This window comes from Eublepharis macularius, chromosome 5, assembly GCF_028583425.1.
Source record: "Eublepharis macularius isolate TG4126 chromosome 5, MPM_Emac_v1.0, whole genome shotgun sequence".
Lineage (NCBI taxonomy): Eukaryota > Metazoa > Chordata > Lepidosauria > Squamata > Eublepharidae > Eublepharis > Eublepharis macularius.
Window position 1 is genome coordinate 73443566 of NC_072794.1, and position 17261 is coordinate 73460826.

General features: G+C 40.9%; 1 protein-coding gene across 3 annotated transcripts in view; it reads right to left on the reverse strand.

The window, feature by feature from the left end:
• The window catches only part of LRRC7 (leucine rich repeat containing 7), a 234077-nt gene that overhangs the window by 24403 nt on the left and 192413 nt on the right, over window positions 1–17261 (reverse strand). For all 3 annotated transcript variants that reach the window (XM_054980163.1, XM_054980162.1, XM_054980161.1), the window contains 2 exons: window positions 11831–11950; window positions 59–274 (listed from right to left, as the gene is read on the reverse strand). In XM_054980163.1, the coding sequence (XP_054836138.1) occupies window positions 59–274; window positions 11831–11950 (336 nt within the window). The remainder of the gene's footprint in view (window positions 1–58; window positions 275–11830; window positions 11951–17261) is intronic.

Here is a 17261-nt window from a genome sequence, read left to right on the forward strand (position 1 = left end):
GCTTCCTCATAAAATAATCTATAGATTAGCATTTTATTATACAGCTATACAAACTCACCTGTTCTGGATAGCCATCCATACTCCTTTGACCTTTAGTTTGGATTACACATCTCCCTGCTGGTGGTGCTCGAGCACTCTGAGAAGGAATCTGGATAGGCAGTGGTGGCTGATACTGCTGGATGGTCACTTTATTCATGCCGCCCTCATATGGTTGCTCTCGGTTCCGATGCTGCAGACTTTGTGATCCCATCAGAGTCTGGATATGGCTACCTGCCTATGTGTAAAATAATCTGTTAGACCAAATTAACTGGGAACAAATGAATTATTAAAAGTTTCATGTTAAGGAAAAGCAAACAGGAAACTATCATGGCCATCCATAAAAGGCACCTGGTCTCCATGCTGAAGTGTGTTTCAAAGGTGCTGCATGTGCTATAGATGAGTAGATTTGAAGGGCAGCTGGACATGCGTGCAAAAGAGTAAGGTGGAAAAATTGTACAGAAAATTTTAAAAAGAATAAGAGAAAAAATTACTACCTCTGAATATTCAAGGAGAAAACCTTACAGCTGCTGTGATGGAGGAAAGCAAATTGACTGAAAAAAGCAGTTCAATTCATCTAAGCATATGTGCTAGCAAGCAACCTCTACTCAGGGTGGGTGAAGATAGCTCCTAAAATACTAGCTTTAAATCAGTGATATGCAGTAGCTTGGAAGCCACATGTGGTTCTTTGACATGCCATCTGTGGATTGTCTGAACACCATTCCTCAATATGGCACCTGCTCCATGCTCCAAGAAAGTGAAGAAGGCTATTTCTCAGCAGGGCTTGTGGATAGCAGGTTGCTCCCATCTTCAAACAGCTGCCACTGAATAGATTAGAGAAGGGGTGAACTGTGAGTTTCTCTGAGCTGTGGGCCTCATGTCAGGGATGGAAGTAAAAGAACAATCCTCTGCAACAACTCCCCACTTTTCTCTTAAACTCTCAGCTTTTATCACAGCACCCAGGCAGTGGCCAGCTGGAGAACAAGTGGGATGCAGAGAACAGAGAGTAAAACCACTACCACCATCATGACATATACCGACATTTACCTAAGAAAAGAGCAAACTGGTCACAGTGGGGTGGAGGTGTTTTTACTCTGGGTTGCATTGTCCATTCTGAATGTTCATAACTCAACCTAAGCAGCTTCCTGAACAAGAAAACATGATTATCCTTTACTTCCATCTCTACCTTCTGCATCACTACCCAGCATGGGGCAGAGCAGGCTCCTGCAGTGCTCACCAGTTCCAAGTGTGTGGGCTCTGCAGAGAAAAGCTATGTGCTTTGCCCATCTTTCCCTTCTAGAGCCAATACACAGTAAGCATGTGCCCCTTTGGCTGATGATAATTGCAAATGAGGGTCTCTGCAAGCAACAGAATTAGTACCAATTCTTTAAAAGATTCTGGAAGTATAACCTGCCTGAAACTAGCTTGCTTACTGCATATTCTTCTCTTATTCTGTTGCAGACCTTGAAGATTAGCGCTACTTTTCAAGAGGTGAATGGACACCTCTAAATTTCTCTGGGAGAGGACAGAGCTCCTGCTATTCTTGCTTAATTGCTAAGAAAGTCTAATGTGTGTTTATAGATCTAGAGGAGTTAGCTGTGTTAGTCTGCAGTGTGTTTGTGTATGTGTGTTTGTGTATGAGTGTATGCGTGCGTGCGATAGGGTTGCCACTCCCCTGGTCAACAACCAGCAAAGGGCTGATATGGGTATGACAAGAGAAAACAGACCAACGTCCCCGTATATTGAACCAATAGCGAAAGTTCACAACTTATACACCATTTATCTGCCTAAGAAATTAGGCGTCAATAATTATATAACAAAAAATATTTCCAAAAAGGAACAAAGGAGCTGGACAAAATAATCGGCTCCTCACAATACACTGGAGCCTGCACAATGATTCCTATTGTAATTGCTAAAGAAGTCCAGACCGGAGCTTTAAAATACACTGTGACTCCTGGTCATGAATATGAAAAGAGTTCATATGATGATGGTGATATGTTGCCAAAGACGTGAATAGCCAGTAATTTTCCCAACAGGATTCCGGGTATCCTCCTGTTTCATAAGTTTCTTGATCACAGGAATTAACTGCAAAAAATCACATACATGATATGGCAATCTCTATATTCTCATAAACTATTGCATTCTTGCCCCCAAAGATACTCACTCCTTTACAGCTTGACAAAAGTTCCCGACCGCATTCCCTGTTTGGTCAACAGCTGTTAACAAGTATCCTAATTACAGAGTATTTAAGGATCCTATGCTATGAAGTCTTAAAGCTCCCCAACTCCTCAGTCACAATAACCATATAGTCCTTATCCCATTAGCATGTGTAAACAATTCAAACAAAGCCCGAGTAATCAATACATGAATTGAGCCCTAATGGCTCTAAACAATTCAAATCGAAGGTCCAAAAGGCTTCTCTGCTCCTGAGTTCTTTATTTAGATCCTTAGATCTGTCTGTCTTAAGTACCTCCAGGACCGAATATCTAAATTCCCTTTCATTCCTGTGATGCTCAAGGAAATGTGGTGTAAGAGGTGCTTCCCTCTGGTCGTTTCTGATATGAGAAATGTGTTCTTGGATACGTATTTTGACAGGTCTACTGGTACTGCCAACGTAAATACGTGGGCAAGTACATTCAGTAATGTAGACCACCCCACTAGTGCTGCATGTGGAAAAATGTCTGAGGGAAATTTCCCTGCCTGAGGAGGTGACCTTGAAAATAGACCCTATAGCTGCCAAGTTGCATACATTGCATCTTCCACACCGGTGATGTCCTACTGGTCTCTGAGTATCAGCCTCAATATTGACAAAGCAAGAATGAACCAACCTGTCTCTAAGGTTTGCCGTGCAGCGAAAACCTATGGTTGGTAACTGTGCACACCCCGGTATATGGCTCACAATGTGCCAATGTTTCTTTATGATATTGCTAATGCCCTTGGCCAAGTGGGTATAGTCCACTGCCCATCGCAGGGATGCATCCATCTTTAACTTATGGTCTCTAAACAAGTCTGATCTGCGCCACACAGTTACCCTCTGTTCTGCCTTCCTGACCACCTCTGCTGGATAACCTCTCAAGAGGAAATCTCTACTTAAGGATTCCTTGGCAGAACAGAAATCCTCAGGATGGGTGGCATTTCTTTTCAACCTTAAATACTGACCATAGGGCAAATTGTGCCGAAGATGATGGGGGTGGTAAGACGAGAAGTGCAAGTAAGAGTTTCTGTCTGTTATCTTCTTAAAGGGGCGAATGCCATTTGTGTTAGATTCTGTTCTAAAGGTGACCATAAAGAAAACCATAGAGAAAAAACGCCCGACATTTTGGACCGCGCAAGCATAAATTTTTTAAAAGTAAGCCGAACTGAGACACTTAAAAATAATAGAAAGGAGTAAACTAGTGCCACGGAGTTGAGGAAAAGGGCGGACTCGTGGGAGCGAGATAAATCTAGCCCCACGATGTCAAAGAAGGAGTGGCAAACCGCGCTGGAAAACTTGGACAAAAAAGTTTCAGAAGGAAATAAAGAGTTAAAAGAAATGGTGCAAGAGAACTTTAAAGACTTTAAAGAGGCACTCAAATCGGAGATGGCAGAACTCACAAAGAAAATTGATCAAGTACAGAACGAACTGCAAGCTACACAGCAGAGAGTAAATGTAGTAGAGAATACAGTTGATACTTTAGCTGATGTGCAGAGAACAGAGTTGAGAGGAATGAAGGGAAGAATGGCTGTAGCGGAATGTAAACAAATGGAAAAACAACTTAGAATGCGCAGAGTTCCGGAGATTACAGGAAAATCGGCCCAAGAACAGATTTCAGGAATTTTGGCAGGTTACGTGGGAAGAGGAGAGGAGGAGATTGCAGCTTTCCTGGACGTGGCATACAGAATCAACTCAAAATTTGCAGCACAGAGGAAGTTACCAAGAGATATGATTGTGCAATTTACGACCAGAAGCATAAGAGAGACAATTGTAAGTAAACAATTCCAAGAACCACTAGAAGTCGATGGGAAGGTGGTGAGAATCATGAAAGAATTGCCCAGATCAGTGTTGGTGGAGCGGAAAAAATACAGAGAGCTGGTCCAAATGTTAAAGGAATTGAAAATTAGATATAGATGGGAAATACCGGAAGGACTGGCATTTGAATTTGGCGGAACAAGGAAGAACATCAGATCCGATCATGAGATGGAAGTGTTTATTAGGGACAACGAAAAGGACTTACCAAAAAGTACACGAATGTAAATATGGAGTGTAAAATTATATCTTGGAATGTAAATGGACTTAATTCACCTTGTAAGCGTAAGGTCATTTTCCATTGGCTTCTAAAACAAAAATGCAATATAGTATGCCTGCAAGAGACACATATTAGGAAACAGGACTTAAAGTATTTAAAACTGGCAAAATTGGGAAATTTTGCAGCTGCCTCCAAACAGAAGAAGAGAGGAGTTGCATTGTATATAAAGGAGGAGCTGCAGCCCAAATTAATTTTAAGTGATGTAGAAGCCAGATATTTAGTGGTGGAAATAATTTGGAATTCAAAAAAGATCCTGGTGATTGGAATTTATGCACCAAATGGTGCAAAAGAAAATTTTTTTAAGGACTTGCAAGGATAATTAGAGGAGTTGACTTATGATCAAATAATTATGGCGGGTGACTTTAATGGAGTTGCAAGCTTAGAAGAAGACAAGAAATCTAAAATTGCACAGAAAAAAAGAGGACTTTTGCCAAAGTCATTTTTTGTGATTAAAGAGCAAGAAGGTCTGGAGGATGTATGGAGGAGACAAAATCCTAAAAATAGACAATTCACCTTTTACTCTGCAAGACATTCTACACTATCAAGAATTGACATGATCTGGGCTTCCAAAGAATTGACGTTGTGGACTAGAGATGTGGAAATTATGCCTAAGGTAAGCTCAGATCATAATCCAATCATGTGGAGATTTGGAAAAAATACAAAAAAAAGAGGATGGAGGATAAATGAAGACTTGCTGCAGACAGAAGACAACATGACGTTGCTGCGAAAGGAGACCAAATTCTTTATACAATACAACATGAACAAGGACGTGTCAACTTATAAGGTATGGGACACTTATAAAGCGGTAATTAGAGGAATACTGATGGACTTAAATGGGAGAGATAGAAGGAGAAAAGAGGAAAAAAGAAAAGAAATAATGGAAAAAATTAAAGCCAAAGAGGGGCAACTTAAGAAAAGGCCAGGGAAGAAGCCAGGATATAAAAATATTGCAGGAACAATTGACGGCAATGAGTAACAAAGAATTAGAGTGGAATTTGAAAAAAATGAACCAAAAGACATTTGAAGGGGCTAATAAACCTGGCAAATATCTAGCTTGGCAATTGAAAAAGAAAAAAGAGAAGAAAACTGTCTGTTATCTTCTTAAAGGGGCGAATGCCAATTGTGTTAGATTCTGTTCTAAAGGTGACAATGTCCAAAAAACTGACACACTCGGTACTGCTAGTTGATGTAAATTTGATATTCAAATCAATACTATTCATCCATGCTACAAATTCATCAATGGATGTGCAATCAAGATAAACACAGTATATGTCGTCAATGTACCTTTTAAATAGTTCAATCTTGGAATGAAAAGGATTCACCCTGGCATTCAAAATATAATCAGCCTCCAATTTGGACATTGCTTTTTGGACATTGTCAACTTTAGAACAGAATCTAACACAATTGGCATTCGCCCCTTTAAGAAGATAACAGACAGAAACTCTTACTTGCACTTCTCGTCTTACCACCCCCATCATCTTCGGCACAATTTGCCCTATGGTCAGTATTTAAGGTTGAAAAGAAATGCCACCCATCCTGAGGATTTCTGTTCTGCCAAGGAATCCTTAAGTAGAGATTTCCTCTTGAGAGGCTATCCAGCAGAGGTGGTCAGGAAGGCAGAACAGAGGGCAACTGTGCGGTGCAGATCAGACTTGTTTAGAGACCATAAGTTAAAGATGGATGCATCCCTGCGATGGGCAGTGGACTATACTCACTTGGCCAAGGGCATTAGCAATATCATAAAGAAACATTGGCACATTGTGAGCCATATACCGGGGTGTGCACAGTTACCAACCATAGGTTTTCGCTGCACGGCAAACCTAGAGACAGGATGGTTCATTCTTGCTTTGTCAATATTGAGGCTGATACTCAGAGACCAGTAGGACATCACCGGTGTGGAAGATGCAATGTATGCAACTTGGCAGCTATAGGGTCTATTTTCAAGGTCACCTCCTCAGGCAGGGAAATTTCCCTCAGACATTTTTCCACATGCAGCACTAGTGGGGTGGTCTACATTACTGAATGTACTTGCCCACGTATTTACGTTGGCAGTACCAGTAGACCTGTCAAAATACGTATCCAAGAACACATTTCTCGTATCAGAAACGACCAGAGGGAAGCACCTCTTACACCACATTTCCTCGAGCATCACAGGAATGAAAGGGAATTTAGATATTTGGTCCTGGAGGTACTTAAGACAGACAGATCTAAGGATCTAAATAAAGAACTCAGGAGCAGAGAAGCCTTTTGGACCTTCGATTTGAATTGTTTAGGGCCATTAGGGCTCAATTCATGTATTGATTACTCGGGCTTTGTTTGAATTGTTTGCACATGCTAATGGGATAAGGACTATATGGTTATTGTGACTGAGGAGTTGGGGAGCTTTAAGACTTCATAGCATAGGATCCTTAAATACTCTGTAATTAGGATACTTGTTAACAGCTGTTGACCAAACAGGGAATGCGGTCGGGAACTTTTGTCAAGCTGTAAAGGAGTGAGTATCTTTGGGGGCAAGAATGCAATAGTTTATGAGAATATAGAGATTGCCATATCATGTATGTGATTTTTTGCAGTTAATTCCTGTGATCAAGAAACTTATGAAACAGGAGGATACCCGGAATCCTGTTGGGAAAATTACTGGCTATTCACGTCTTTGGCAACATATCACCATCATCATATGAACTCTTTTCATATTCATGACCAGGAGTCACAGTGTATTTTAAAGCTCCGGTCTGGACTTCTTTAGCAATTACAATAGGAATCATTGTGCAGGCTCCAGTGTATTGTGAGGAGCCGATTATTTTGTCCAGCTCCTTTGTTCCTTTTTGGAAATATTTTTTGTTATATAATTATTGACGCCTAATTTCTTAGGCAGATAAATGGTGTATAAGTTGTGAACTTTCGCTATTGGTTCAATATACGGGGACGTTGGTCTGTTTTCTCTACTTCCCTGGTCAGGGCAAGTGCATAAAGACAATAAACAACAACAACAAAACTACCCATGAAAAGTTCTATCACTACTCCAGTAACTACTCTAGTTTCTTTATCTAGATTAGCAAGGTTTGTGTCCAATAATACCTTAAAGATCAACTAGATTTCCAGGGTGAGAGTCAGAACTTCCTTCATCAGATATAAGGAGTAGAAAAAGGAAGTGGTCGTTATAATCCAGGCAGAGGGTAGGAGGTGCTACTGGTCCGGAATCTTGCTTTTCTACTACAGACTAACATGGAAACCCACCAAATTTATCTGGATTAGTGTCCTGAAAGCCACTTAAGGGCTGAAGATAGAAACTTCCAATGCTTCACAATTAGCATTCAGTTAAACAACAATAATTCACACACTTGGATACATTCCAGAGAAAGATGTAGGGCAATGTGGAAGTTACTTAATGAAATTAATGCTTAATTGAATCTCATACATATCAAGGAAACATACAGCACAATCCTTAGGGGGAGGTGGAAAGCACTCAGGGAGAAGACTAAGGCTAATGCTGGCATAATTCACACGTACATGGGCATAACTCCCGCTCCACCAGCGGCCAGGCGAGGCACACTACCACTGCCGGGCCACCACCAGAGGCCATGCTTGGTGGCTGGATGGAAGCATAAGTGTGGCGCAAGTTCAAGCACCAGCCCTGGAGCGGGCGAGGCGAGTGGTGGGCCGTGAGTTAGTCCGTTTCCAAAGCTGTCACAGGCCTAGGAATGCCCCCTGCAGCAGCAGAAAGTTATGTCACGAAAAAAGTCGGCAGAGCCCATAGGCACCCGTTGAATGGGTAAACTTGGGAGGCCCCCTCCCGGCTCACAGCCCTGCTCATGCGGCCTGATGGAGCATAGGATGGCAACTACTGCAGGGACCAATCCATGTGCGCCCCCGTGGAGGCCAAGCTGCCCTTTGTATGCCCAATCAGACAAACAACCCCCCCCCCCCCGCTTCTTCGGGATCTGGGAGCTCATCTTGAGTGATGCAGGCTGTGTGTGCGGCCCTCGTTGGGTCCTGCCTCCTTTCTGGGCTCACTTTTCAGGAAGGGGGGGTCATCTTCCTTGGGCCAACAGCAGCAGTGGTGGTGGAGTTTGCAAGCGAACAGTATTTCCACTGCCAGCCTACCCCTTGTTGGGAACAAGGTTAGACAAGCAGGTGGGCAAGCATCCCATCTGCATCATCAGTGTTCCACCCCCTGGGGTGAGCCTCCTCAGGACAGGCACCTCTGTTGGAGTGCGGCAAGCCTGATTGTGGGGATCTTTCCCTGCAGTGTGGAGGTGTGGCAGTTAGGGACAGGAAATGTGGCCCAGGACTGGCTGTGCTTTTCCCTGTCACTCATGGTGCTGTCAACTGCTGCCGCCTTGCAATTGGTCGATCCTGGCAGCGTTGTCTGGGCGACAACAGCATATTCACTCTTGGCTGTGCCTTGCCAGGCTTGGCTGGCCGGCCCAGCTCTTCTGCAAAAGTCCTTAGAAAGCAGGCAAATGGCACTGCATTTACACTGATGCTCAGCTGCAGGAATCAGACGGGGCCTTAGGATTGCAGTAATAAGTACACAAGTTTCTCTGGTTTATATACATTCAGTATTAATTTACTTTACTTAGTGAACTGAGAGTTAAAAAAAGAAAGGATTTCATGCAGCAATTCTACACCTGATGACCTGAAGCAAATTCCATTCTAATGATGTAGGCCTATATTTGTAACACTGGGAAAGAAGAATCAGTCTTTTATTTATTATATAAAATTATATTTGTATTAACCTTTTTACACAGTGAAGTCAGTTTCAAATGATTCACATGTTTTTAAGCTTTCATCTGCTATGGCAGAAATGAATCACCTGGGGTCAAATTCAATGAAAGAAGATTAACATTTCCTCGTCAGCATGCTAAAAACTCACCAATAGAGAGTGATAGGTAAATAATTTTCATAATTCATTTTCTCATCCATTTTAATGGCTTTTGTTTGCAGAGCCCCATATTGCTACTACTTAGACATTCATAACAGCTTCTACTGTATATGGATGAGGCAAAAATAAATCTTTCTGCAGAAAATAAAATGACTTATTCTGATTAGGGAAATAATCTCCATGGGTAAGCATGTATTTCATTTCATTTGTATTTTATGTATTTTTTTAACATTCTTCACAAAAGTTAATTATTTCAAGCTGGGAATCTTTTATTGACCATGCAATACAAATAGTTGGCAAAAACCATAATAATGGCTGGTGCAAGGAATTAAACAGATTCTAGCATTCAAAGTCATTGTTTCATATATAGCAGAAGCGTCTTACAAAGAGTCAAACTGACAGGACCTTTTAAAAGATCATCATGATATGTCAAAGTTTCAAATGACAGCAGAAGTAACAGGTGTTTCAGAGCAATCTTAAACAGTGTTACAGCCTTTTAAGTATATTGAAATCAATGAGCTTAGAAGGATGTAACTCTACTTAATATTTCTCTGTTAGTCTTGTGGAGAGTTAAGTGGGTATGAGAACTGGGCAATGGTTTCCTTTCCTGAATAATGGCGAACGTGTTATGATCTGTATGAACATGGCTGAAGAGGAGAGGGCTCCATGGAGTTCCTATACCAATTCCCTGCCATGAACCACTCATATGTATATAGAATTCTCACTCTTTCTGTTGCAGCCTATGCTGAGGGTGGGGAAAAGGGACGATGCAGGGTAAACAAACACAGACCCACATGCTTTAGCTAGAGGAAAAAATTGGCCATAATTTTTATTAAAATACAGCCTGAAAGAAACATTGGCGAAGCATGTGGATTGGATCCCAAATATCGACTGACCTGCCTGCCAGCTGATGACCTCTCACCCCCTCAGACCACCACTGAGGAGGGAGCCAAGGAGTGACATTAATGGGGAGATCACCTGAGTGTACACCCCTGAGTGACTCCCCTGCCACTTGGGAGTGAGAATGCCCTGGCAGCCCCCGAGCTGGGTATGCACCTTCATCCTTCACTCCCAAGATTCCTTATGGGAATCCCCTTAGAGGGGAGCCTGGGCACGTAGGCCCTGCCTCCCCCCAAAAGAGATCCATTCCAGTGCTAAACCACCATATAAAGTTGTGACAAACAGAAAGAAATGAGAACACAGTCCAAAGGGGAGTGGGTCTTCATTGCCTGAGAGCAGACTGCAGAGGAGTGGGGCAGGCAGCTGAACAAATACTGTGCTGCCAGATCAGAGGGAGAACTGCCTCCCTGAGGTCCAGCACCAGGCCCCACCCCCCGACAGCTTGTCTCCAGCTGCCCCTGACAGGGTGGCCAGAATTTGAATTGATTGGTTGTGAGTTCTCCTGGGGGATGCTGGGCAAACCACAAACATGGTGGCTGCCATACCTCATCCCTCCCCCCCCAACAGCTGCAAACCAGCCCCCAGGTGAGTCCAGTGGCTGTCACTTCCAGCAAACAAGAGACCCTGAACAGGAAAAGAAACACTTGCTTATTTCATACTTCACCCAGTATATCACTTTCCTTTTCTTATATTTTTTGTTATTCTGCAGAGATGGGTGGCATTCTGAATCAGTGAGGTATAGCCTGAGTTTTATGTATTAAACCAACTGTTATAAACACCTAGAAAGTATTTATACTCTAATTTGAAATACCCATCCCACCCTCTGCTTGGATTATAAAGACTCCTGCTTTTTCACTGCATGTATCTGACTAAGAGAGCTTTGAGTCTTGAAAGCTCATATCCTGGAAATCTTATCTTTAAGGTGCTACTGGATGTGAATCTTGCTCTTCTACTACAGACCAGCATGGCTACCCACCTGAAACTATCTAGAAAGTATACATTCACTCTGATTGATTTAACTGGTGAAATAAGAAGTGATCCCACAAAAATATTGTAAAATGTTCTCTTTATCTGTTCAGAGTGTTAACTGAAAAGCTACTAAGTTACATACATACATCCTGGTTAAGTGGTTAGGCTGCGAGTCAGCACTCTGTTGGTTCAAATCCCACTACTGCCATGAGCTCAGTAGGTGGCCTTGGGTAAGTCACTTCTCTCAGTCCTAGCTCCCCATCTGTATTGTGGGGATAATAACAACACTGACTTTGTTCATTGCTCTGAGTGGGGCACTAATCTGTCTAGAAGAGTGGTATATAAGCACGTTGTTATTATTAAAATAGAAGAAACATGTTTTTGGTATGAAGACCAATAGTAGTCACCTAACCATGGCTAAAAGATAGGAAATAAGTTGAAGGACTATGAATTCTTTTTTCCAAGATCTTCTCCATTCCCTCAGTGTGAGATCAAACTGTCCACTTTAGCCAAGGTTATGTGTTACACTTCCATAAATTACACTGCCTTCGAAGTTTTACACTTCCATCAACTATGAACAAGGTTAATGCTAAACAAATTAGAGAGCAACTTTAAGACCTGGTTTCAAATAATGGTTAAGTGAGAACCATGAGCAGGAGGGATGAATATACAATCCTCTGGCTTCCTCCTAGTCTCTGTATTATCCCAGAATTGCAGTATTTATGTTCTTGCAATATTAACTGATATACGTTACCTTTTTAGTAATAGTATCTGGTGGCACATCTCGCCTTCCAAGAGGATATGGATTCCATGGGCCGCCAGCAGAAACATCCTCCTGACCATTGTCTAGAATGCTGCTCTGTTGTGATGGGGTCTATTTTTAAAAAGGTAAAACATTATTTAGCAATAGGAAAGCTGAATGCACAAAAGTTTATAGCATCTACACTTCAAATTGGAATTTTTCAGTTAAACATTTATACTTTATCTGTGAAATGAAACAGTCGTAAAAAATACATACTTGCATTTTATAGTAAAAACTATCTGTGTTCTGTTATAATTTCTTACAAAGTTGGATAAGACTTCAGTGCATGTGCCAGAAGTTCACTAAGAATGTTGACCATAACTAAATGACACAAGAGCATCAATTTAATGATGTAAGCTCCATTCAATACATTAGGAGCAAATTCTGTATTCACACATATTGGATAGGGTTGTGAATATGTCTATCAGAAGAACCTCTTTTTATGTACACAGTAAAATAACAAACTTCTTGCAATATGTTTATCTACACTAAACTTCTTGCTTGACAGATACTCATACTCTTAAGAGTGGAAACTCCTTGGCAGAGAACTATCACAACTGTTAAAATCAGAGTAAAAGTGTAATCAGTTCTCTAAAAATCATGCTTCAAAATACTTCTTGTTACTTCATATGGAGAGAGAGGGAGAGAGAGGGAGAGAGACCAGATTAGGTAAGTTTATAAGATTGTTTTAAACAGAAAAACGAACAGAAATCCTGATCCAGAATAAGTTAAGCAAATGTGTTTGCTTTTAATAAACAATTTTGTCTCACTATATTCAATGGACTAATTTAGCTTGAAACAAACATAACTGGTTAGACAAACACAGTGAAAGCTTTATGAATCAGAAGAAACAGGAGGCAGGATACACAGTTCTATCAGAATATCATGCCATAATGAAACATTTTAAATGCTTGCTGACGCTTTAACACCTAAGTAACAATTTCTGGAGTTCAGAGAAATTTAACATGAACATTAACTTGGAAAGCATTTTTCTAAAAGCTGTATACAGCATACAGGTGACTCAAATGGGGGGAGCTCTTAAAGCCATTTATCACAGTTGTATACTAAAAAGGGGAGAGAAGGTCATATAGTGGCATGATATAGCCCAATCTTGTCTCATCTCAGAATCTATATAGGGTTGGTACTTGGATGGGGGACCACCAAGGTCTGCAGAGGAAGGCAATGGCAAATCACTTCCACTTGCTTTGAAAGGTCACCAGAAGTACATAAGTACGTACACATGTTAAAAGGAGAACAATTGTTCTAAAACTGCCTTTCATTTATTGCAATGAAATGAATTGGACAATGTTAATTTCACATGGGGTGAATAAAAAGCTCATGAATAAAATATATGTATCCATTCTCTAAAGTAAAGGAAATTATTTTAAGAAGTCATTCCAGAGGCAGTACCACAAGCAACAGATTTTTTTAAAAAAATGCTATTAGTAAGATGAGGGAAATAGCAGCAGGGAAGGAAAAAGAGCATCAACAGAAGGGCAACTATATCTTGGACAACATGGTGAACCACAGGGACTCTGACATAGGGTGTGAGGAACAAAGGAAGAAATTGACTGAAGTTGCTGGCAGAGGAACAAGGATACTCGCACACAAAAGCGGGGAGGGGGGGAGGAGAAATAATATAGCCCTTTCCCTCTTAGCCTGAGGGAAAAGAGGCTAAAGCTGTCTGAGTGTTGGGCATGGGGGAAAGGACAGTAACTTACTCCAGTGTGACCTGCTTTGGAAGCTCTTGGCTGAAACATGCAAAATTATCATCTTAGGCGATGTGTGAGTTATGTGCCATCAAGTCGTTTCCAATTTATGGTGACTCTATTATTAAAAGTCCTGCTCAGGTCTTGCAAATTGTGTGTGTGTTATGTGCCGTTAAGTTGCCTCTGACCTATAGCAACCCTATGAATGAAAGACCTCCAAAACGTCCTATCATTAACAGACTTGGTTGTTGTGGATTTTCTGGGCTGTATCGCTGTGGTCTTGGCATTGTAGTTCCTGACGTTTTGCCAGCAGCTGTGACTGGCATCTTCAGAAGTGTACACCTCTGAAGATGCCAGTCACAGCTGCTGGCGAAATGTGCCAAGACCACGGCGATACAGCCCGGAAAATCCACAACAACCATCGTTCTCCGGCCATGAAACCCTTCGACAATTAACAGACTTGCTCAGATCCTGCAAACTGGAGGACGTGGCGTCTTCTATTGAGTCAAGCCATCTTGTTTTAGATCTTCCTCTTTTCCTACTGCCTTCCCTTTTACCTAGCATTATTGACTTTGCCAGAGAATCTTGTCTTCTCATGATGTGACCAAAGTACAATAGTCTTAGTCTTGTCATTTTAGCTTCTATGGAGAATTTAGGCTTGATTTGATCTAGTACCCACTTATTGGTCTTTTTGGCTGTCCATAGTATCCGCAAAACTCTCTTCCAGCACCACATTTCAAATGAATCCATTTTCTTCCAGTCAGCTTTCTTCATTGTCCAACTTTCACATCCATGCATAGTAACAGGGAATTCGAAAGTATGAAATATCTTTCTCTTTGTCTTCAGAAACAATTCTTTATCCTTGAGGATCTTTTCTAGTTCCTTCATGGCTGCCCTTACAAGTCTCAATCTCCTTCTGATTTCTTGGTTGCAATCTCTATTTTAGTTGATGATTTTACTTTTTCAATTTCTTCATTGACAGACTTAAAACTGTATAATTCTTTGGTAGTCATTATTTTTGTCTTCTTGATGTTCAAATGTAATCTTACTTTGGCACTTTGTCTTTTAACCTTCATGAGTAATCAATTCAAGTCTTCATTATTTTCTTCCAATAATGTTGTATTGTCTGTGTATTGTTAATGTTCTTTCCATCAATTTTTACTCTACTTCCATTTAATTCTAATCCAGCTCTCTTTATGATATGTTTTGCAAACAGACTGAACAAATTAGGAGGTAAACATTCTTGTCTGACAATTTTGCCAACTGGAAACCATTCTGTTCCCCCATATTTTGTCCTAACAATAGCCTCTTGTCTAGAGTACAGGTTGCACAGAAAAACAATCAGATGTTGTGGCACACCCATTTCTTTTAAAACTGTCCATAGCTTTTCCTGGCCCACACAAACTGATTTTTTCTGAAATTCTCTAGTATGCTCCAGTAACCATTTTAAAATTTGCAGTATGATCTCTACTGCCTCTTCCTTTTCTAAATCCAGCTTGAATATATGACATTTCTTGTTCCATATACAGTAAGAGTCTTTGTCACAAAATGTTGAGCATCACTTTGCTTGCATGGGAAATTAATGATAATTCCTGCAGTCTTTGATATCTCCTTTTTTCAGAGGTAGATGAAGCATTTCTAGTCTGTGAGCCCTTGTTTAGCTTTTCATATTTGTTGGCATATTCTTATACTTCAGTTAAGCTGAACATTACTTTCCTTTATTCCTATCATAATACTTCAGTGGTTCTGAATCCTAATAAAAACCAACCCTATATTTAAGATATTTGTATATGCTTCACATTTTAACCCCAAGATCTACTTACTATACGGTTTAAGCTGGTTCCTCAGATATAACAGTAAAAAAGAGAGGTGATGGCAGCATTTTAAAATACATATCCGCTTTACAAGTATCATACAGCATTATAGATGCTGGGAGACCATCTTTGATAGAATGATCTTACTAATTATGCAGGAGGATCTGCTGTTTTAATCAGCGGGAGCTAGTGACACAAGATGTTCTCCTCATAGCTAGGAGTCTCTATGTAATAAGCGTAAGAGTCTGGTAATGTAATATGCCTCAGAGCTAGTAGAGGGCAGGGAGATAAACACTTCAGAGGCAGTTCTGTAGTTTAAACCAGAAGAGCTGAGAAGAGCAGGAGTTGAGTAAGAACAGGAGAGCGGCCGTGATGGGTCTGTAGCAGAGGCTTTCTTGGCAAGGATGTATGTTAAGTTGGTGGTGCATCAGAAAACTTTTTGCTGCACTGCAGCTCAAAAAAAAATGAGGCATGTAGTTGCTTAGGAGGAGACACTGGTACCCACACTTTCTGACTTGGCTACCATCAGTGAAAGATGACGTCAAGATTCAGGGTGCAGTTTCAATGCAATGATGAAACAAGGACACAGTTAACAAAATATTACAGTAATACATGCCCTTTGATTTCCAGCTTGATTCTGCCGTTGATCTGTGCTTTCTAGCTGGGGCCAGGCTTTCCCCCAGCAACAGTTTTTTTAAAAGATGGCATGTTATGGTAGTGCACATTGTAAACTTGGCACTACTGTATGTGTCTTGCTGATGTTACGTCTATTATTCTGGGAATAGGTTGTGGGATCATTGGATTTCCTGTCTGCTGAAGGTGTATATTTGCCTCCATTTGCTCTTCTTGTATATTTGTAAATAAAACATGTAACAAAGACATATATGTCCAGTGTAGATAGAGATGTTATTCCATTCAGGGATCATGCTTGCTGGATTCAGGCATCAGTTTTTTACTGGGCTCTTAGAATAAAAACCCAACCCAACTCATTCAACAGTTACATTTCAGTAACTTTAGTACTGGTAAACATTAACATAAATTATACTAGTAGGGTAAATGTAGGAAAATTGACACCTTTTAAATGGACAAACTGAAAGAAAAGATATGGCTCCAACAGATGTGAACACTCTATTTTATAACATTGGCTTGGATCCAACCAACTACCAGTAGAGCTCCGACTGCGGTATGAAGATACTCTGCCTCCCTTCCTGCTGCATTCTTGCAATCTCTGAAAAGCTGTTTAATAAGGGCATGGGATACACTGCAATGGGAAGGAAGAATAGTTAGATATCCTTGGAACGAGTGGAAGCCCCCCTTCCTATTGCACAACAGAAGGCGTGTATTGCAGCCATTTTGTTGTTGCTGTTTTTAGTATTTTCAGCTGTCTAGGTGTTTTTTGCCTTGAAAACCCCAGCAGAGGTCTCCGTAAGTCAGCTATGCCTTGACGGCACTCTCCAACACCAGGTTCCAGCCCTACCATTAGACAGAGTGAAACAGCCTGTTGTAGGCTGTAAATTTAGAAGTACATTAAAGGGCAGCAAACTGACAATTGTTTAGTTTCTTAATTATATTTTGTCACTTTTGTTGTGTGAATGTGTGTGCGTTTGTGTGTAATTTGGATCTTTTGCTTCAGATGCCAAGTGTCCTGGGTTTCCTCTGCAAATATGTGAACTCTGGTTTAGCTCAAACATAACAAAAAATATGGTTTATTTTAACCAGGATTGAGCACACAGATGATCCAAGCTCGCCTTAAGAAATCCTACCTCCAGACCTTTCTCTCTCTCCTAAAAAAGATGTGGTTGCTATTCCATCCTAGATTACACTGGCTGACTGAGAGAAAGGTGTGCTGTATCAACAACT